This window comes from Pseudopipra pipra, chromosome 17, assembly GCF_036250125.1.
Source record: "Pseudopipra pipra isolate bDixPip1 chromosome 17, bDixPip1.hap1, whole genome shotgun sequence".
Lineage (NCBI taxonomy): Eukaryota > Metazoa > Chordata > Aves > Passeriformes > Pipridae > Pseudopipra > Pseudopipra pipra.
Window position 1 is genome coordinate 11,267,778 of NC_087565.1, and position 23,623 is coordinate 11,291,400.

The window sequence follows — 23,623 nt, forward strand, 5'->3', positions numbered from 1 at the left end:
GTGTGAGATAAATCAGTGTATAACAAGTTTTCTATCTGAGGATTCTCTGATTTTTGCAAGTGTGTTGTTTGTTAACTCAGTAAATTTTACTACAGTCCTGTTTAAAAATATTGATAGACACAGGTTTTTTTTTCTCTTCAGCTTTTGATGCAGTAAACAAAAATGTCATTTGAAACCATCCCTTAAGAAAGAAGGTTGCTCTTTATTTGTATCAAAGCAAAAGAGTTTGATACCCTGTGAAAACTTGCTGCCAGATCTGAGCTTAGAGTAAAACTTTGTTGCCTGCACTGGTAACAGCTTATGAACTGATTTTTTCCAAGTTTCTGCTTCTAGCTGGCACTAGAAAACATTTGTTTGCTTTGTTGTTGTTTGTGGGTTTGGTTTTGTTTTGTTTTTTTCCTTTGGAGTTAGATTATTTCAAGTATGCTGCTTTTTGCTTCTTTGGAGAGAACCTTGCTGTTCCTTTGGGGGGAGCAGAGGGGTCAAAGTATAGATAAAAACTTGTTTCCCTCTCCCTTATAGGAGACCTGCAAACGAAAAAGAAATAGAAGCCATTAAACCCACCTTGTTCAGAGAGAACATTAACTCAGCACAACATGGCACAGCATAGTGTTGTCCTTGGATTATTCATGATGACTGTTTTATCACTGTTGGATGGAAGTTCAGCTTTCCTGTTAAATCAGCGTCTGAAGGGAAGATTTCAAAGAGACCGTAGAAACATCCGCCCAAACATCATCCTTGTTCTTACTGATGATCAGGATGTAGAACTTGGTAAGAGCCCAGTGTTAAGAAAATTTCAGCTAACAGGTGTGGCACTGCTTTTCCTTGGAGCTGGATTCTCGTGGTCAAAATGAGAATTTTTTTTTATTTTTTTTATTTTTTTTCCAGTTTGAAAAATGATAGGAAGCACAGGTTTAAACCTGCCTTTGTGTAGAACGTGCTTTTTGTCTGGATGCGATTCAAGGACAGCAAAAGTCAGTCTCGAAATGCTAAACTTCATGTTTTTTGGAAATACAAGGTTTCTGCCTATCTGTCTTCATCTAAACACCTAAACTCTGCTGCTGGCAATGGCAAGTATAGTCTGGGAAGCTGGATGCCAAGGCAGTAGGTTTAAATTCATAACTGATTATTATATCATGTAATGGCCCAGGGGTTTTTTTGTGTAATTGCAGGCATTCATTACATATACAATCTTTATTTACTTAAATGCTACGTGACACAGTCATACTATTCTTCTTGTTGTCCATTTGGATGTGTAGTTAATTGCTAACCAAAGTGTCAAAGAATGAAAAGGTTCTGCTGTGTCATTCAACACTGTATTAATTGTTGAAGAAAGGAGATGAAGATTAAACATATGCTTTGCTTAATGATTTGGAATAATGAATTAACTGACAGAGTTTGGGTTTTGTTCTGTTACCTGAACAAACTTGTACTTACCAAATGTTGTCTGTAGTTATGAGGAGCGATTAACACAAACCAGTTTACGTTAATGGTTTTGCATTAGAATTATGCCTTTAAGTGTCTACAAAGCCTGGATCATCTGAAAAATGAGAACTCGTGTGTGTGTGGTCTGGTTTGTTTTTTGACACCAGATTTTACTGCATCAGGTTTCTGGTATGGGTAGGAAAAATTGGAAAATGGACCTCACAGAGGAAACAGAACATAAAATTAATCAACTTGTATTACTCATACACTTACTTATCTTGTTGAGAAGTTGATCACAGCAACATGGCAGCATTTTTACAGATGCTTCCTTTGCACCAGTATTACTGCATGTCAGCAGTATCATAGGTGTCACATTCTTCTCCAAGGTGGTGAGAAAGCCTCACTAAATACAAATGCAATTCCAATTAGTAGGATCAGAAGAGGTTTTTGTTGTTGTCCCTTTTTTAATGGTTATTTGGATCACAAATGAAGCAATTCCAATAACGTGTCAAAGAACCTAAGTACATTATCTTGCAGGCTCAGAAGGTGGTCCTAAAAAATTTATCATCTTCTGTTTTCTGCTGGCCTGTGTGTTTGTGATGCAATTGGCTGAGTCCTTTGGGCAGGATATTTCTCTTCTCTGATAACCGGATGCTTTCCAGTTTCAAGGGTAATGGGCATGTGTCCACACAAATTAGGATCTCACCAAGGAAAATCCACTTGATGAAGCTAAGATGTGATATTCCTCGTTTGACACTAATGGCTTTGGGAGACCCAATATTTGTTGGAATTAATTTTTATTTTTGTCTGTTGAGCTGTCCAAGTTAATCAAAATTGCCGTTTGTGGCGATCGCGGTTAGTGCATTTATGAAAGATGAAAACAAGATATGAATTACAAATAAAAGCTAAGGAAAAGTTGGAAGCTATGAAAGCGTAGCAGGGAAAGCTGTGAATAGCTAAGATTTCATCTGTTTATAAGGATATTCTGTAACTGATGGGTGTTGTAGCTTCCATTGTTCTTTTGTAGCTCCTTTTGAGGTGAAAGGGAATACAACACGATCTCAAGTGCCTTTGACAGGCTTTCCTTTATTTATTTACAGATAGATTTAACAATGTACCAGCAGCAGGTGGAGTTTACCAGAAAGAGAATGTTGTCCTTTCAGGAAAGGAGTACAACTCTTTACATTCCCATTACTGTTAACCATGAGTTTTACTTGGGAAGCCAAACCTCAGCGTTGTATTGGAAAAAGGAAAAGGCTGATGTGGGGCTGATGAATAGGATGCAGAATCTGTAGATTAAAGGAGAATGAGTGTAAATTGTAATGGATACAATTGGGAGAAGACAAATAAGAACACCAAGAACCACTGAAACATCTACACCTGGTAGACTGTCCAATCAAAAGAGTTGTATTGACAAGCATAATATAAAGAAGAGGAATATAGTGACAAGGAGGAAGAATTAATTAGAAATAAAGACTTCCTTTTTCGCTATTAGAACCCTTCAAATCCAAGTTACTATGATGCTGATGTCCCCTGTGTGATGGACTCAACAACTCCAGTTTAATTAGGTTTATCTACCATATTGCTGAGGGTTTGAAAAAACATCTTATTTCATGATCTCAAAGGCGAAGAAAGATCTGGTTATTTAGAAGGTGTTTCAGCCACTGTAGAGAAATGTGAGCGAGGGGTGATTTGTATGTTCCTAGGTCTTCCTCTGTAACCTGTAAAAGTGGCTTGGAAGATAATTTTTCTTGGTTATCATACGTGGCAATTGGGACTTTAGGGCTTTGTTAAATAGGAGGAAAAAAGGAAATGATGTGACAGCTGTGTCTAATGAGGTTCAAATAGGATAAAAAGAGAATTAATTAACATTCTGGGGTTCAGTTAGCTTATCTGTGTGTGGATACCACTTCATAAGTTGTGCTTCAGAGTGGACAAGTCACTTGGTACTTAATACAAGTTCTTCAACAGTTGGAGCTTTCTAAAACATGTAAATTATTTCCTCTGACAGCAAAACACAACTAATAAGGACTTCAGTATTATTCCATAAATAATTGGTGTATTTTCTCAATTATATATAATTGGTTAATATTAGTCAATATATTAGCTTTATCCCTGAAGTGAACTGTGAAGATACACTAAGCAAAGTTATGGATAGCACACAAATTTCAAGTGGAAGTTTAACATAGGTTTTGCTTAGCTTTGTTCAATGAGCAACTTTAATGCATAAAATTGATTAAACTTTCATATTTTCACAGTAGTCTAATGGATTTTTTTTTTTAAATAGCTTAGAAATTTCACTTTTAACTGCTAAATTTTTGTTTACTTATCAGTGGGTTTAGATGGGTAACAGAACATTTTCTGAATTAAATATTGACACTTCAAACTTCCCATGGTACATCTACTAATGAAACTTGAGAAGGTTTTCCAGCTCAAAAGGTGATGTGGTGAGGTTCCTGTTGCTGATTAACACATAACTAATCTGCCACAGAAAGAACAGTTTCTACTTTTTCCTCACAATTTTATGTTTGTATTGGAGGCAAGCGGAAGAAAATAAGTTTTGGTTGGCTGGTTTAATGCTGTTTAAAATATTTAAAGCTGGCCTATTTAAGATTATACAGAAGAGTATGCTGGATTTTTACCTTCCACTGGTCTGTCACTCTGTATTAGTTTTCAGGCTGGGGAAGCAGATTAGATCATATGTTTTTGTGCTAAAGACTGTTGATATATAGGGCTTTGTCATTACAGCAGTTTTATTAAAGGAGGTTACTGTCCCCAAGGGGAGTCTTAACATGTACTGTTATTTATGCACAGATGCCTCTGTCTTTTAAAGGGGTTGTTAAATTGTATTTCAGCATTGGCAAGACAAAACATTCTTTCGGACTGCCTGTTTATGCTTGGGCTGTATCTCATAAGACAACACAGAGGAAACATCCACAGTTTTCAGGCTCACAGAGTGTATAATTGGCTGTTGTAATTGTTAGCTGTGTTGTTAGTACTTTTAAGCACTAACACTTACCCCACAGCTAGGGAAACAAAAAAATAAATAAATCTGGCTTCCTTCAGGAACTTCTTTTTGGTATGTGAAGGTTAGCAGGTTCTAAGGGGGTGGTGCAATAACCTGCCTTGGTTCTTGTCACAAAGTGATGTGACAGGGATGTGCTCTGACCTGAGAAATGCACAGATTTATTATTTTCTTTTTTATTTTTTTTTTAAACTCATTCCAACAGAATGATCTCAAGTAAACTAATACCATGGCAGCTTTTAGGTAAAATGACCTACAGTAGCAATTAGCCTTCCTTCATGGTGCCAGAGAGTCAGATTTCCTATGTGGCTTATGAGCATTTTCCCTCTAGGTTTTGACTCCTGGTTTTATCAGTGTGCCCTGTATCAATCGACTTACTGTTGCCATTTCATAATGAAATCCCTGCCTAAAGAGCTTAGAAGAAACCTAAACCCAGTATTGACAGAAACAGCATAGTTTGTGCCAGATGGTTGCAGGATGCATTGATTAAAGCTGAACTGTTAATCCAAGTCACCCTTGGGTAAGTTCCCCCCAGCCCTACTCTGGCATGAAACCACACCTTCATCTCCATGTTGGCTTTCCCTGCTCAGAACAGGGTTGGTGATGGACAGGTTTCCTCTCCTTTGCAAGGCTGTGCTTGTGGCAGGTACCACAACAAATTCTTTGGCACATGGAAATTCTTCTTAGATGAGGAAAATTTTTCATGACTCGCTCTGATGCAGCTTTAACTGTCAGGCACTGATAGACATGAGAAATTAAATTTCTTTTTTCTCTGATCCTTGGTTTTTCTGGGTTTAGGAAGAACTCTGGTATGGATCCAGATTTAGCTAGGTGGTGTAAAGATGCAAGGCTTCGACCAAAGCCTTGTCTTAAATAAACAGAACAACCATTTGGCAGCAGCGTGTCTTTCAGTAATTGCTGGCAAAAAGACTTTTGCTCCTGTTATCCCCATTTATCCAAGTCCCTGCCAGTTGAACTTGCTTGTTTGTTTTTAGATGGTGGTTGTGAAATACATGGCTATCTGTCCCCAGCAGTCATCTGAAGATCTGATTCTGCAGAACCAAGCCTGAGAAAATGTAGATAATTTTAGGTAATACTGATATCAGAAGGGGTGAAGCAGATGGATAGAACACAGTGGACTGGTTATGGAAATTATTCTGAGGGCTTTATGTTGTCTTTGGTTCAGTGACAAGTACAGAAATCAATATCTCCTAATACCTCACAACAGGGAGAGAACAATTTATTTAGAGAACAGCTCTAGCACACCCTGCTTGAGCAGTGGGTTGGACTAAACACTCTTCCAGCCTCAGTGATCCTGTGGTTACAGCCCTCAGGCTTTTGCAGAACGTTGTCACAAAAGGCTAGTGCATCAGGTTGTTTTTAAAACCAAAGATTAAATAACACTTCAGGAGCATGCAAGCTGTGGTCAAGGTTGCTGCACAAAGTGCATTTCACCCTCAGCTACTGGAACAGTCCTGGTGGCTCCAGAAGGGCTGCAGAGAAGGAGCAGAAAGTTACAGCAGTAAATCTTGAACTTAGGAGAGAGAGAGAAATGAAAGAAGCATCATGGTCCATGCCAGCAGGCTTGAGTCATGTCTTAACTTAGGACTTCAGTATTTAGTCCTTACTGGAACAATGGGAGAACTTCACTGAGGCAGGAGAATGATCTCTTTGGATCTGGATTCACTCCGAGATCACAGTGCTCGTGCTTTGTTCTGGTCTGTGACATGACAGGAGCTCTTATGAGGCTGTTTCTGACCAAAACAAGAAAACAATTCCCAGAAAGTTTTTCTTCTTCCAGGTTCTATGCAGGTGATGAATAAAACCAGACGGATCATGGAGCAGGGAGGGGCCCATTTCATCAACGCCTTCGTGACGACGCCCATGTGCTGCCCGTCGCGCTCCTCCGTCCTGACGGGCAAGTACGTCCACAACCACAACACCTACACCAACAACGAGAACTGCTCCTCTCCCTCCTGGCAGGCCCAGCACGAAATAAGGACGTTTGCAGTGTACCTCAACAACACAGGCTACAGGACAGGTAAGCTCCAGGCTGGCTCCAGTGCAGAGGCTCGTATGTGGGATATTTTTGTTTATTCTTGTCCTGGGCTGCAGCAGTGCATAGTGCCAGAGCTTCAGTCTGGTGTGTTGGTTTAGCTTCCTCATAGTTGTACTGGAGGAAATGTTTGCTTACAAACAAACAGCAAAAATCCCAAGACTTTTTTTTCGGAAGGTGGGAATAAAACAAGGTGCCTGCTTGAGCTAAAGGCATAGCACGTGTAGAATACCTGCATTGCACAGAAGGACCAAGAAAGATGCTGTGAAAAGGAATCAGTGTTTTGGTTTTTTTTCTTTTTTTTTTTTCATAAGGTGGATATAATAAGCAAATTAAGAGTGGAAGAGAAGGGACTGCTCCTTTTGTGCTTTGGGACAATCAGCTGGTTTGATTTCTCTAGACAATCGATTCCCAGAAGGGTGTTTAGGATAAACAAGAACTGAGGAATAATTGGCAAGATCAAGGGTACTCCTGAGAAACAAATGATCTTCTTTGCATGCAGGGCTCCTTAGGAACAAATATCCTGTAGAAAGGATTTCAGAAAACATGTAGCCTGTGTTTCACACCTGATTCCTTCTTTCTTCCCCCAGACATTAGATTTAGGTTCTTGCCTGTGACAGTGGTTTTGTTACTTTTCTTTCTGATGCTTTTTGTCATGATGAGAAATAGGCATAAACCTGGTTCTACTTGTGTTATTTATGGTGTATATATACTGTAGTATTTTATTATAGTTGTTGTTAATTGTAGTATTGTATTGTAGTTGTTATTGATAGTACACAATTTTTTCTTGAATTTATGGTATTTGAGGCTTCCAGAAACGAGTATAAATCTTGAATAATAATTGTAACAAAATCAAATTAAATTTGATTACTTATTACAAAAAATTATTTCCTTTCTAACTATTCACATGGGATTTACATGTTATTGCTTTAAAGTCTTGGTCTTAAAACAAATAGGTAATTTCCTTGTTTTATTTTTCTAAAATGAAGACCTGAATTCATCTGGAAAGAAATAAATTAGGGGAAGGGCACGTACCTTATTAATTGGTTGCTGTTTCCCTCCCATTTGTCATTCCTGCACTAATACCAGTGATCATATGAATACCACACCAAGGTTAATGTTTTATTCTTCGTGGATTATTTGATTTGTGTTTACTCATGTTTGTCTATTGTAATAATTTTTATATTTAGTGACTACCTGCAGTTTCTACTCACTTGAATAGCCATTGCAAGTGTCCTGGTGTGCATCTTTTACATTTTTACATTAACTTAATATTTAAATTTAGACCCAAGGTCTTAATGAATCTGTATTACATTATCACTCTACCTCTCTTAATTTGCAAACTAAACTTATTGAAACACACAGAAATAGTGCTTTTACAGGTACAAAGCCATCCTAAGGTGTCAGTGAGAGATCCTCATTCCTGTAGTTAAATGTGACCTGTTATTATACAAATTGAAATGGAAATTGCCATCGTTGGAGGCTGGTGTTCATTTCTGTCCCCCAGTAAAAGGCTTGAGTTGTTCACTTTGAAGGATGTCAGCAGTAAGAAAGTATTTTTTAACTTTTTTTTTCTTTTCTTTCCCCCACCCCTTCCAAAGATCTGATCAGATCTACCTGCTCCAGAAACAGAAGGAGATTGTACCTTGTCTGGTTTCTCAAGTTTCAAAAGTAACCTGCTAAGGGGAGTATTTTGAAGGTTATGAATACAGTTTCTCTGAAATGGGGAGTCCTCCTTGAACATGACTACAGTGAACAAAGAAAGATGTGGAAAGCACTGGAGTTCATTTGTAGGGTTATTTATTTTTTTTTTATTTTTGAAGTCTTAACGCTAGTACTGGTTTGCCCTGCAAACGTACACTTTAGCTTCCTGATCCCTTGGGTTTTTGGTTTTGTGGTGTTTGTTTTTTTGTGTTTGTTGGGTTTTTTTGTGTATTTGTTTGTTAGTTCTTGTGTGTGTTTTGCTGTTGGTTTTTTGAAGGAGTAGAAAAAGACACCGTGAGGAATAAAGCCTTTTGAGGCTGGCTTTTACACTTTGAGTTCACAGCCTTGGAATGAGACAGCTATTATTTTGGAAGGGAGTTTGTTTTTTCTTAATTCATAAGCCAGACCTTCTCTCCCTGTGCTTTTTTTCTCTTCTCTTTTGTTTAATCTTGAAGGAAGAAATTCTACTCTTCTACTCCACTTGAACTTCCCTCTGGTTTTATTCTCTGCTACTGGTTTCACATCTCCCCCCCTCTTCTCTGCTCACTGTGGCCTCCCTGTGTCTTGTGTTCTCTGGGGTAGTGGCATTTGTGGCTGGGATCCCTACAGGCTTGTGCTGCTCCTGACACCTTTGGGATGTGCCAGTCTCATGAGGGAGCAGCGTGGTGGTGCTGCAGGTTTCTCTTGCACGAGTTGCAAGTAAAAAATAGGAAAGGGGATGGAAAAAGTGCATCTTTTCCCGTAATTGACCCTCAGTTTCAGCCTTGGTTGTCAGTTTTGTATTTTTGACACTTTAAAAAGTTTGACCAACTTTTTTAGGCACTGTACTTGAAAGGATAGAGAGGCTGAGCTCAAGGAAAGTTCAGTCTTTGGCTGTAACAGGATTTTGCCCCACATGCACGGGCTTGCAGTCCCTTGATGTGGATCAGTTAAATATCCTGGCAAAGAAGGGGGGAAATTTCCTTCTCCAGTGGAAGCCACTGAGGCAGTAGGTGTTACAGGCATGTTCCTTCTCCATTAACCTGTCTCTCAGTTTGAAAACTGCCAGTGTCATGGATAGCATCAGGTGTTCCTGTTGTGTAGCCCCTACACAGTCCCTCAACAGCAGACCCCAATCTCAGCATATTGTCCTATTGCATAATGTGGGAAATTAGGCAAGGAGGACAGTTTATGTAAATAAACCAGTTCAGCTGATGAATTGATCTTTAGAAAAGCCACTGCAAGCAACATCTAAATCATGCCTGGCTTAAAATAGTGGATGCTGGTGCTGCAGCTTGGGGCAGGGCATGGTAAGAACGGAAAAGAAACAAAGAGATCCTGTGGCAAACACTTCTGAATGTCAGTTCTCTGCCAAAGGTTCCTGTGTAAACATCTATCAAAAAAAGGATCTGTTTTCTGTCAACAGGCACATCTTTTTCCCTGAGACAGCTTTTAAAATGCACAATGCATCGTTGCATGCTTTGGGCCTACAGCAGCAAATATCAGGATGTTGTATTGGAATACAGATTTAAACTTTCCCTTAGACATTACTTAATGAGAAAAGCTTCTCTTTTCCACTTGTCTGGCTGGCTGAATGATTAAGTCTTAAAATTGGTGACTGATTCCAGAATATTTTGTCAGCTTTATCTGCAGCCAGGAAGTGAAAAGACATGTTTATCTTATTAAATTCAACAGAACTAGGGACGGTGGGTCAAATGCAGCCTGGCAGAAGGACACTTTTGCTTCAGTGATTCTTCTGGGAGAGTTCTGTTAATTTATGTTAGGGCTTAATGTGGCTCAGTATGCAGCAAATGCTGTCCACATTTTGGCTCACTTCCCCTCCTTGCTCCTTTTAGGCAAGTAGTAGAGCTAACCCTATTCACTTAAATGGACCTGTTAGCAAAGGGAAAAGCTGCTGCTTTTATGGTAATGTGTCAGTAAGTCCATGCTTGAATTACACAGAGAATTAATAAATGCCATTTCGCACCAATTTTGTGTTTTGAACCTAGAGAAGTCATTGTGGGAGGTCCATCTCTGCCATTATAAAATATTTATTGGGAATAAAAGTAATAATAATTCTTAGCACTTTCATGGGGCTTTACAATAATTAACTAATGAATTAATTAAAATTCAGTGGCAGATTTCCATTTCCATCCATTAATATTAGAGTAAGAAGATAACAGTGGCTGACTGCATTCATGTAATTATTTTGCACTTCACTGTCTGAGCCCTTGACATTTTAAAGTGATTTTAACAAATTGTACAAAAGAGGAGAAAGGCTACTGGTAAATATTTTTCAGGTTCATTCCTCTCCTTTTAATGTGACCATTTTTTAGTATCTAGATAAAGGCCAGGAGTCAAATTCTTAGGTTATCTGTTCCCTGCTGTAGATTTTGCTCTCCTCAATAGTTGCTGTTTGATATTTTTTATTACAGAAATAGTTACAAACTTAACTGAAGTTGATCTCTGTGTATAACAGCTTGGTAGGGAATAACTGGTGACCTGGAGAGTCAAAGGGTAGACAGAAGCAGAGACACAACAGTGAAGTACTTTCTATAAGGCTGTGGGCAGGTGAAAAGCAACATTAGGAAGAGATGCAAGTTTTCATCCACACTCCAGTGCCCTGTCCACTGTGCTGCACTTTTGTCATGTTATCTGCATAAAAAGAAAACATTATCCAAATCAGAGTAACACCCTATATGCAGGAAGGGAACTTTTGCAGTTGATGGAGGACTGAAGGCCGTTGTTAAAAGCCATAACCAAGTGATTTAAAAGTTAGAATTAGTTTTTAGAAGTGATTTGCTTGACTAGGAACTGAAGTGGTGTGATATTCACCTCCAAGATGTCTAAGTGACTTTTCAAAAGTGGTAGCAGGTTTCTGAACTATTTATCATGAAGGTAGATCGGTTTCCATAGATCTTTTGCTCTCTACACAGAAATATTCACAGAATCACAGAATATGCTGATTTGGAAGGGACCCACAAGGATCACTGAGTCCAACTCCTGGCCCTGCACAGGCCCATCCCCAAGGGTCACACCCTGTGCCTGAGAGCATCATCCAAACCCTCCTGGAGCTCTGGCAGCCTTGATGCTGTGCCCACTGCCCTGGGGAGCCTGGTCAGTGCTCAACCACCCTCTGGGGGAAGAACCCAACCTAAACCTCCCCTGACACAACTTCAGGCCATTCCCCCTGGTCCTGTCCCTGGTCCCCACAGAGAAGAGATCAGTGCCTGCCCCTCCTCTGCCCCTCACAAGGAAGTTGTAGACTGAGACGAGATATTGCCTTAGCAAGGTCTGTCAAATTTATATCCATTAGATGTTATTTGCTGGTTATTTGCTTTGTTAAAATACAGCAAATAATTCTTGCACAGCATATCTCAGTATCTCAATATCCTCGAAACTTGGCAATTGGGTTTTCTTCAAATCCTGTGGACAGAATGGCTCTAAATGAAATTCTTTTGGGGGTGGCCCAAATAACATAGTGCAGACTTTGGTATTTTAGTAAAGATTCAGTGTTAAGCTGCATAAACTTTTGCTTAACTATTTGTTATTAAAAAACGTCTGAGGGAGGTTTTTGGGTTTTATGTGTGGAGGAGGAGGAGATGAAATGTTCCATGTGATAAGAGGAGGATAAGTCTAAATGTTAAGATTCTTCTGTGACCGTGGTACATAGAAGGGGCGAGTGACACCCATGGTAAGTATTTTTTGAAATGTCTTACTGTTGTGATTTTGACATTGAGAAACGTTTTGTGGAAGATCTGAGTGCTCAGGACTGGCTTCCAAGGCACCTGAGCAGACTGAGCAGTGCCAGTGAGCTGTGCTCTGAGGTCGTGCTGTCACCCACCTCTGCCCATCTCCCGTAGGAAGTGATGCTCTGGTGATACTGAATTGTTATAAAGATTGGTGATGTCAAAATTGCCATTTCTAGATTTTTGTTTTTTCCTTTAACTTTCAACGGATGTGTGAGAGGGATGTTCAGAAAAATATTTCTGCCTTACAGTTCTAGTTGTGTTTAAACTTCTGTGAGCTGTGCCATTGGCATTAGTGAAAGGGGGCTTTGGCCCCAGTTCCACTGGGAATTTTCTTACCTGAGAAGGACAAGCAAGACTTGGCTCACTGTCAGCATTCTTCAGTTTGAGTCCTTCTTGACCATTTCAAGATATTTGGGTTGAGTACTTTTGTTTTATTTGGCTTCATCTGCTCCCCTGCAGCCAATTCCCCCGATTCATTAAATAGATGTTGGCACTGATCCCTGGCCACAGCTGAGCAATGTGCAATACAAACTCAGGAAGAGGAACAAAGGTGTCACAAAGATTGCTGTGCATTGCCTTTGTCCTGCTAGATATCAGACCAGTCCTGGCATCACAACCTGTAGGCAGCTCTGACTGCAGTGCTTATAGGTCACTGTACAACATGGGTTTTGCAACTATTATGTTTCATGAATTGAGTGGTATTTTTTACTCCAGTTACAGAGAAGAGCTGTGCATGTAAAGGCTCTTGCCTTTAGTACTACTCCTTTTATGTCCCTGTGATGATGGATGGAGCATGTGATCTTTAAGAAAATTTTGTGCTATCAGTGTATTATAGGTTAGAGAAAAATTGGCTGTCAGTGTGCAGTAGACTAAAGTGTGTGTGTGTATATACACCTGTACTCCTTTTAGTCTACCTGGGGAAATATTTCAGTGAAATCATCATTTCAAGAACTACCGCAGGCATACAAAAGACGAGAAATAATGAAAAGTACTCGGAACCCAGTCTTCCTTAGCATCCTGAAACTGATGGAACTAAAGGGATCTGAGAACAAAAGGTAGTCTTAAAAATACTCTCATATTTAGGAAAATCACTGTATGTTTTATGCAACCCATTAATTAGATTACTGCAATTACTGAGGTAATAATACTAATGCTGTATCTTCTGATCCTTGCAGGAGTGTCGTATTTCCTTTGTCACAAAAGGTGCCAGCTGGGATGGTTTTGTTCAGGGGACTTCAGCAGTTAGGAGTTATTGATTTTTGGAAAATCTAGTCAATGACTTTGATACTTACTAAGAACTGATGTCTAATCTTTCCCGTGGAACCAAATTTAATACGAAGTTATAGAATTTTCTCTCAGAACCCCCATATTTCTGCTGTAAATACATTAATTTCACTGGGTTTATTCCATTGTACGTTGTCAGTTTAAGAGTGTATCTGGCCATGATGTGAATGCAAAACAGAGTTGACCTTTGAGCTTACTGCTTGTTCCATGCATACTAAGCAATCTGAGAGTACTTTCTCATCTGCTTTCCTCTGATTGTCTGTCAGAGGACAGAAAGTACTGAAAGTGTATAGATATACAGCAGAAATAAGCTCAGAAATGCCCCTTTCTTCACCTTTCCCAAGTGCAAAACCAAGGGATTGCTCAAATGTAGCTAGTTGCTCAACTTTGAGCTGGGAAAAACTGGTGTCAGATACAGAAGAAAAAGATTTTAGAGGGGTGAACATATCTGTATCAGTAACTTAAGGTTAATACTCAAAACCTGGAAAGTTGGCTGTTGAAATAGGTCAGAAAAGCAGTGCTCTAAATATATTTTTAAAGTACTTAATGCACAGCATTCATGTTTAAATATGGTGGGTTAATAGCTTAAAATGAGTTTAACTTCACAGTCGTGGTGGTAAGTGCAATTTCATGGGGAGCTAATAGGTGGATGCAGCGTGAAGGGGATGAAGAGATGAGTCTGGGAAGGAGGAATGTGTGGTAAAAATACTGAGCTTGCTGTCCAGGAGTAACAAAAAGCCAAATTTTACTTTCTCTCATCTTCAGGATTTGTTATGAGAGCATGAATGTTCACAAATACATTCCTAAATACTAAAATCCTGGAGCTGCGTATATTCAGCTGAAGGTGGGCCTTGTAAGTCATCTAGTCCATCGTAGGGTCACAGGCTAATTCAGGTTGGAAAAGTCTCATTTCTGTCACCTGCTCAAAGCCTGCCCCAGGCCACGAGGGCTTTACCCAGTCTAGCCTGGCAAACACCAAGGATTGGAGTTGCACAGTGTTTCTGAGGACCCCTTTCACTCTTTGACTCCTCTCTGTGAAGAAGTTTTCCTTTTCATCCAGGCTGACTCTCACTTGTTTCAGTCTGTGCTGCTTTTGTCTTGTCCTTCAAGAACACACCACCACAAAAGGGCCTGGCTTTGTCTTCTCAGTGATCTCACAGGTGAGAGGGTGACTGGATCTCCCAGAAACCAGGCTAACCTTGCTCTGTGGAGTTTGTTTTTCTAGTACACACCTTGCCTTGGCTTTACTAGAGCAAGAGCTGTGTCTTCCTCTGCCTCCCAACCAGAGGTAACGTGTTGCTGTCAGGAAGTGGGTGCCAGTACTCCTCTCACACATTCCTTTGTTTGATTTCCTTCTTACTTTATTTAAAAAGAACGTAAATGCTCTGAATGTAAATACTGTCACACAGATTATCTGTGGAGGATTAACTGTGGTCAGAATCAGAGCTGCCACATCAAGGAAACAACGAAAGACTGAAGTTCTGTGTCTGAGTCTGATCTGGAAGCTTTGCACTGGTGAATCTCTGACTTCCACTGCATTCCTGTTTCTAGTTTGAGAACTGAAAATGGTCTGTTACATCCATCTCCCAGTGCTGGACAGTCTGTAGGGAATAAAGAGGGATGAACTTCATTTTACTGATGCATGGCAAATGATCTTGGTTTTCAGTTTAATGGAGAGTTTTGTGAGTATCCTTTGTTAGAGGCATTTTAGTTGTGTTAAGCATTTTTAGGTCGATATTAGGAAATGAATTAGTGTTTAAAAAAAACCAACAAACCTGTAGTTTAGTAGATGATATGACAGACAGTACAACCAGCTTGAACATTTCCATAAATGATGCCTTGGTGTCCCCTTTGATTGTACTTTTACACTACATTTGACAGTCTGCTAGATCTGCTTTTTAAGCAATGAGCTACGGTCTTGATATTTCTGTGGTTGTGTTACATTCAGAGCAGACCTTTGTATTAATTGAAAGCATGGGGAAAATTCTTTTGTGTTCCATTTTTTTCCTTGCAGGAACAGTTTAAAAAAAGAAAACCTCTTGTAAAAAATTCCACTTCATACCAAAGAGTTTCGTAGGTGCTTATCATTGAAGGGCAGGACCCTGAGAAAAAGGATCTCAGAGGGTTATGAACCCTTGAGGAAGTGGTAACAGTGTACAAAGGACTCCATTTGTGTGTATCCTGTTTTTTGTAGTCGTAGGAAAAACTGTGTTGCATGGCATTTAAAGTAAATCTGCTCTTAATGGGTTTATTCAAAATAGCTGCATGTTTTTTAACGATCAGCTGGCTATAGGAACACAGCTGAGCATATCAAACAGCAGCCTCTGTGAATGTTTGCTAATGAAATCTTGGAGCAGTTTGAAACTGGGTGTACCAAAGGCATGTGTACTCCAGAGAGCAGCTGTCTCTGGTCAGCTAATCTGATGAGGGGGGAAAAATTGTGTTACAGAGAACGTTATAATGCAAAATGAAAATCTTGGCTCAGCATCAAGAGAGCTTTGTTGTAACCCAATATTTTGTACTGCAGAGGAATGGCATTTAAAAATTTTTTAATAACAGAGGAGGAGGGAGAGAAGAAAAAGATTTGAAATGAAAGATTGGAAATAGCAGAGGAAATTATTTAAAGTGCTGTGACATCCATGCAAGGATATAAAGACATGCTGGGTGTACAGTGGGGAGGGTGTGTGGGAAAGGTGGGGGGAGGAACTTCCCTGTTGTTCTGCACAGGCATTAAAGGAAAGCCTGGTGGAAGGAATTCTTTACAGAATGCCTGTTTCCTGAGGGCTTCAGCCAGCTCAGCCAGAGCTCCCATGTTTTTTTGGAGAGTGGATTGGTTCTTGTGAGCAGAGAGGGCAAATATCTCTGTTTGGCTGTCATGTGTTGGGTGGGGCACAGGTGGCTTTGGGCTGCCTTGTGCACCCCTGCTCTGAGACAGTGGGCAGTGTTTCAGTCCTGGTTCCGTGTCACTAGACAAGAAAAGAAATGTGCATCATCTGTGTTGGTTTTTTACCCATAAGCTCTTTGAGTTGCCTGTCATTCTTTAAAATTAGAAGCTGTTCATAAAGCAAAATCTTTAGCAAGAAGTGTATATATTGTGTGAATGCAGTCCCTGAGTAATGTGATAGTTTTCATCTAGAGTGGAGCAGATCTTGTTGTGTTCATTGCTGCTCGATTAGGTTGCTTGGTTGGAGAACCCTTTTGTAAGTGACTCATCTGCAAAATATTTTTAAAGCACAATGTAATTTCAAAGAATTTATTGATTATGTACCGATAGATGTGCCCTCCTCATCTACTGTGATACAGATCTTAATTTTGTCAGCACTTTCATCACTTTAAAACACTTTAAACAGTCTGAAACGTTCACTTTCTCATGCCTCACCTTACACGTTAATTGAATACATTGAAATTTGTTGAGAAGGGTGATTTAAAATAGATTTTGCATTCTGCCTAGGCACTCTTTGGATCTTATGGACATTCAGTGTACAGTGTACTTACTACCTGTAAATTTATTTAATTTCATTCCCCTATATTAAAATGTTGCTAATATCATGTTTCTCAATTTTTTTTACAAAAACCCCCACTATCAGGTAATGATACAGAACTCTCTCACATACTATTTTTATCACTGTTTCTCACTGAGTCTGTCTCTGGACAGATATTCAGCCTGGTACAATTAGACATAAATCTGTTTACTTCAGTGAGGCAGGCCCTTTTTTCACTGGCTGAAAATCTGTGCTACTCTATGCACAGTATTGCTCCTTGCATTTATATACATACAAGAAGGCACAGTGTCAGATACTGTAGGCTGCAAGCTTAAAAAATACTATTTAAGTACCTGGGAACTGTGAATTGTATGCTAAAATCTCATAGATTATGTGATGAGGTTTAATCTCAGTCAGAGAGCGGAATCTTAGCTTTGTGTTGTCCTTGTAGAAGCACAGATAGTTCACTGAGAGGTGGCCAGTGTGAGATGCTGCAGACAAGTGTGTGCCTCTGGATTAAAAATGTTTGTAATGAGAAGTGGAACAAGTGTAAGGATCACTGTGATAATTCCAACTTGTATTGCCAGACCATTCAAAAACTGAGATCTGAGCAACTTCAGTGCTGCCTTGTGGTGCAGTCTGAAGACCCAAGAGCAGAATTTTGCCTTTAAGCTTTAAAAAAACTAGGTGGGTGAATGGAGTCTTCCAGTATAATTTATCCTGTAATTGTCTAGTTATTACATAATATCATAATAACAAACTAATACTGAAATATATGTTCCTATAAATTACTGATTTTTTTCTGAAGACTGTGAAAGCATCATGTTCTTTGGAGAGCTTGTGTTCTTTCCATAGTAATCTGATGCTTTTAACTTTTCTTAACCCTTTTCTGGAAAATAATTTGTGTCTGTACACTTGTGGCTTACAGAGCAAAGCTCTTCTGGGAGAATGGCTCAGACACCAGCCCTGTGTCCTGTAAGAATCCATCTGGTTCAGAGCTGGATCATTTCTTTCTGCTTGTTCTGCCAGACAGGCTTCATTTCTTCTGTGCAGCAAGTTTAAAATCCCATCATATTTATGGTCCTCATTTGTCATCATTTCTCCCCAGCAAACCTCCTGTCAGTGACTTCACTGCTCCTCCCAGTTCCAGAGGTGGAGATGGCTGGAGTGGGTGTCACCAAAATGAGAAATGGAGCTAAATCAGAGGGTTCAGAGTAGGATGAGATAATGTGGTAACTGGCACTATTTTAAGAATTCTCTGTTTTGTTCATCTCACTCCAAATGTATCAGGCACTAAAGAAAGTGCAGTGGTAATTGTGGTCCAGTTTCTTGTGTACACAGGTTGTAAATCAAAAGATCTGCATTATGGAGATATAAATAAAAAAACCCACAGGCGAACTTATCTCTTACCTTAAATCTATTGTCATGGAGAGAATAAAGTTGTTCTAAGAAGAAAGGAAAGAATCTGGTTAAATATGGTGTCTCTGAAGTGTTTCTGTTATGCCTTCTTACTACACTTCTGCTTTCTCTACCCCTAGCTTTCTTTGGAAAGTACCTAAATGAATACAATGGCTCCTATGTGCCTCCTGGTTGGAAAGAATGGGTTGGATTGCTTAAAAACTCTCGATTTTACAACTACACACTCTGTAGAAATGGAGCGAAGGAGAAGCATGGATATGACTACTCCAGGGTAGGTCCTATTGATTTATTTCTATTCACATTTGGACATGACCACAAGAAAGCTGCACTTCATGGTTTCTGTCTAACCAGAGAATTCTTTTTGTGCTTGAAAGCTGGTACCTGTAGCATTATCTACAACCCCCAACAGCAGTGGTGTTTGGATGTTATGTTATCTTCATTCTGGGAGGGTCATGGTACTGAAAACATCATTAGCAGCAATGGGAACAAACAAAATATCCTGAGACTGTATTAGGTATTATGAACTGAAGATGTGAAAATGGATTTAAATGCTGCATCATAGCTATCTCTGTGCTTTGTACTTTAATTGCTGTGTGACTCGGATTTTCATCTGTTCTGTCTTCAGTGGAGTTACACAAGCATTAATAAGATAAGAATCCAGTTCCCTCCAGCTAGACCCATCTTTTTAGTTTAAGGAACTTGTTTCACAGCCACAATGTGATGGAGAATTCCTGGGATCTTGCTACAACTTAGGATAATTCTGAATGAGTGGAAAATTTAACTATTATGTTTATATTTCCATACATACGGGTGCATATGTTTCCTAATATCCTCTCAAGGATGGTATATACCCTGACCAAACTTACAGAAAGGCTTGATGGTCATTGTCAAGTGCAGTATCATTTTTTATCTCATCTACCATGTTGCAGCCCAGTACCTGTTTGCAGTCAGGAGTACATTTATTTCAGCCAAAAGTGTTCCTCCCCAAAGGAACCAGCTTTAGTGGAGCCCTAAAATGGGCTGAAGTGACTCTGAAGTATGAAGGTAAATAAATCTACCCATAAACTGCTCTAGTTTTAGGGTATAACACAGGAAGTAGACTCACTCTGAAGAGATTTGTAATGTGTATTTGTTTAACAGGGATTTGGTTTGCTTTCTCTTGTGGGGCACAAATCCTGGCTCCGTGTTTGTGTTTCATTAGCATTGTGTTCCCAGTCAGTATTTCCTTTAAATGGTTGATATCTGTGATTTCCTGTCTGTGATTTCCCCTTTCCTCTGCCCTATTTGCCTTTTTTAATTGAATGTACTTTGTGTTGAAAGATGAAATTTCACAGCCTTCTAGGGTTTCCTTTTCCAGCACCAGCTGCTGAGGGGAAGGGGCAACTGCTGTACAGAATTATTTATCTTTTATTTTCCTTCTGGTCTATGAAGAATGAGAGAGAGAGCTAATCTTTACAGCTGTGTACCAAAAATGTTACAGTGGGAATTTATCTTATGTGCAGTGGTGTGAGGCAAGTGATTCCATAGGCACTGTTCTCCATCTCCATCCATTGTACCAAGGAGTCACCAGGAAGCTTTATGTTCCAGTATCCTCAGCTCTGTTTTGTGTATGCAACACTTGAAAATGTTTAGGTCTTCCTTTGTTGTAGTTTTTCTTACCAAGTTTAGTAAAAAAAAAAAAAAAAAAAGGCTGATGAAAATAGAGATGTTTTTATAATCTTCATATTTGTGCATAATAGCTACAGCAATAAACAGATGATAGTGTGCAGAGCAACAGCACTGGTTGATGTTAACACTGGAGTTCAAGTGAACAAACAGAAGTTGAAACAAAACTGTTTGTCTTTCTTTCCTGTCATATTTTTTACTCCAAACTTAATTTTCCAGCAGTGAACAATATAATCAGATTATAATTTAGTCCTATCTACTTAATATAGTTAATTATGTGCCAGTGGAAAACTAGAAAAAAACATTACTGATTATTTGACTCTCCAAAGAGACTGCTAAGCACTTATGCCCAGAAAATAAAATTCTTTTAGATTTTCTTACAGGATATATTCTACTTTGATTTTTCTTTTTCAGTTTCTGTCAGCTATTTTTACATGAATTTTAATTTTGTATGGCTACATCCTCTAAAGGAGCTTTTTAAAGGAGCTTTAAAAAAAACCAACTGTAAGAAATCAGCAAATTGAAATGTTTCTGTTTGGTCTTTCAACCTGTTAAACAGTGGGTTTGCAGTGATTTTCACTTTGACCACATGGAAACCTTCACCTTCAAAATGAAGTTGGGAAACTGTGCTCTCCAAATGGCTAAATCAAAGATGAGTTACACACTTAGAGTGACCAGGATAAAGAAGAGGCACATTTAAGATAAACAGCACTTGTTGAGAGCACTTCATTGTTCCCTCTCAGCTCTGAGTGTTGTCTCAAGTATTGAAAGCATGTTCAGAAGTCAGGTTTGCTTTGGTCTGGCTTATTGTACATTCTCCCTTCCCCTGCATATTCTTATGACTGGAAGTCCTCCAGCTGATGCCTGTTCATACCTCCTTTCATGAGTGAAAAGATCATCTCAGCATCAGTCCTGATCGTGGCAGTTCCATGACAGACATGGCTTGTGTTGGGACCAATGTGCAAAATTAGAAATGGAGACTTTGCTGGCCTTGTTCTGGGATGGACAGGAAATAACCTGGGGAAAGTAAATACAGTCCATGGAAAAGGCTGCTTTGGATCAATGATAAGCTGAGTTCTCAGGTGAAGGATGTTGGCAGTGGTGGAGAGGACCAAGTGTCTGAGCCACGGACAGAAAGCTGTGCTGAAAAGGAGATGCAATCCAGTATGTAGATGTTATGTCTGATTTTACATTCTGCTGTGACATGGCAGTTATTTTGGTTTTTTTTAAAGGTGAAGTTTCATATCCTACTCGTGTTTGAGGGGTATTTATATTTGTAGCATTTATATTTCTCCTGTGAAGCAGGAGAATGTGGCTTGTCATTAAAAATGCTGTCTTCAGTCCCTGTAGCTTCTGCAGATATCAAAAAAATAGATACTCAGAAAATAGATACTTCTCAGAAAATAGATAGTCCAGGTCTTCTAAAGGAAGATTTCTAAATTCTCAACAATATATAGTTATATCTCTATCAGATTGTCACTGTAATATCGAATGAAATTTTTGGTCCAATTAACCCACCATCTTTTACTGACTTCTGGTTCAGAGGGAGGTTAAAAAAAAGAACATCAAGCCATTTGTGTTTTCAAAGCACTTTTATGATGCATGGTTGGACTACACACCTTGAAGATACTGACTCTGATTTTCTTTTTATTTTTTTTATTAATACCTGGTCATTGTATTTAGAATTGTGATCTTCATAATGTAATTACCCACTTTGGGAAGAAAGAGTACCATTTGATCTTCTTTAATGCCATTCATTTCTGAGGAAAAGCTAGAAGCTGTTGCTTTTTATATTTCTAGGCAGTGAAGAAAGAAGGATTTGGTTTTATTTTTATTTTTTTTTACTCCTTCCCCTTGTCTTTCTGAGTGAAGTAACTCCTTTTTTCCCCTGTTCCTTATGATACCTCAGACCTCCCCTTCCCATCTCACCCTCCCCCCCCCAATTTGAAATTCCTTTTCAAGTGTCTCATTACACTTTTACTTCTACTTGCAGGATTATCTAACTGATCTGATTACCAATGACAGTATTACCTTCTTCAGACTCTCCAAGAAGATGTATCCTCACAGGCCTGTGCTGATGGTCATAAGCCACGCTGCTCCTCATGGCCCTGAAGATTCAGCCCCTCAGTACTCACATCTCTTTCCTAATGCCTCACAACACATGTAAGGAAAAAAAAACAAACAAAACCCTTTGATTTTCAGCTTCTGGAGTATGGAAATCCTGGGTAACACTGTTTTTCTTTGTAATACTCTTGGCATAACCTTGTCACAAATATATAAGAGGAGTTTCCAGACTTTTTTGTTTGTTTGTGTCTCTTCAGACCGGTACAAATATTTTGAGAATGGCTACAGAATTAATTGGACATTGTTACAGCCTCTTTGGGAATTAAGGCACTGTTTTTATTTTGAGCAGGGAGATCAAAATCTGGTTCTTGGGCTGTAAACTCTTCAGGGGAAGAAACTCCTGTGTCCCTATTCTTATGTATAAACCATATTATTTTAGGGGTATTAGCAGAAATCAGGTATTATGCAGTACTTACTACTCCTGTTTCATATATGGAAAGAAAGCAACTGCAGCCCCAGATCAGACAGGCTGTTTGTGAACAAGCTGGTCTGTCTGTCCATGACCCTGGGCAGGGTCTTGGATGGATCCCAAAGGCACTGTCACCTGGTTCCTGAGTTACCATGTTCACAAGCTCCATGTTGAGATGGCTCTGGTTTCTAGCACAGGGACAGCTCTGGAATGCTGCATTGCAGGTGTCTCCTTGCATGCAGATAAATGAGTGGTTCTCCCAAATCTCCTCTTGACATGACTGAAAACATTCCAGTAGTTTTCTGATTCCTGGCTTCATGCCTTCATTGATGTTCAGCATTTGTAACTTTCTCCCTAAGTGCTGCTGCCCCCCTTTTTAAGGGGAATTCTGTCTTATTTTGGATTTGTGAAAGAGCTGGGAACTGATGGAAATAATAATCAGTTGGTGGCCAAAGCTGCTCAAGCCTAGTCCAGAGTCCAGTGAAATCCATTTGAGCTTTTTTGCTTAATTTAAAATAAAATCTGAGGGGAAAAGCTTCCTTTGTTCTATTGTCTGGTTATTGCATAACTTAGAATTACATATTCCATTATTTTCTACTGTGCCCAAAGAGAATCTGTGGCATAGATCTGCAGCAGTGAAGTATTTCATGTTTGTTTGCCATATTGTGCTCATTTATGGTCTTTGAAATGCAAATTACAGAAATGACCAGTGAGCAACTTCTCATGGCTTATATTAGTAGGTTCCTTTAGAAGGCATTTGGATCTGGGAGATGATAATCACCTATCATGCAACAGTCTGTACTAATTTACTTGCTAGTTGAATGAAAAACAGTGGAAGGATTTGAGGAGGGCCAGCAGTGAGAAATACAGACTACATCTGTTTCTGTTTTGCTCCTGGTTTAAGTCTTATTGTTCACACAAACTAGGCTTATCCTCCTGATTATAAAGTAATTACACAGTTTTATTTCCTTTTTAATTTTAGGTGACTTTTCTTACAATGATAACAATTACATAGAAAGTGTTGCTTCATGGAAAAAAGTTTTGTTTGTAAAAAAACAAATTACCTTGGTAGATTCAGGAACTGTGTTTTTCTTTTGGATATGAATTTTATGTACATCTCACACAAACAAACTGCCAGTCATCTTCTAAACAATTTTTCCAGGACTGCATAATGATAATAATTTGTAAGGGCTTTTATTGACCTGGGCTTAAGAGTAAATGTGTAAAAAATGCAGAACATGTGAGGGAAATGATGCAAATTGTCCTCTTTGGTTTTTTCCCTTGTTCCCAAATTCCAGG

General features: G+C 39.2%; 1 protein-coding gene across 14 annotated transcripts in view; it reads left to right on the forward strand.

Annotated features, from left to right (window-relative positions):
• SULF2 (sulfatase 2) overlaps positions 1-23,623 on the forward strand; it is a 118,521-nt gene that overhangs the window by 58,506 nt on the left and 36,392 nt on the right. For 12 of the 14 annotated variants that reach the window (XR_010434919.1, XR_010434923.1, XR_010434921.1 and 9 more), the window contains 4 exons: positions 523-771; positions 6,252-6,491; positions 18,246-18,397; positions 21,785-21,954. Coding sequence is in view for 3 of the 14 variants with exons in the window: in XM_064674263.1 (XP_064530333.1) it covers positions 597-771; positions 6,252-6,491; positions 18,246-18,397; positions 21,785-21,954 (737 nt within the window). In the remaining 11 variants the exon portion in view is untranslated. The remainder of the gene's footprint in view (positions 1-522; positions 772-6,251; positions 6,492-18,245; positions 18,398-21,784; positions 21,955-23,623) is intronic. The other 2 variants (XR_010434927.1, XR_010434926.1) reach the window with 1 other exon arrangement.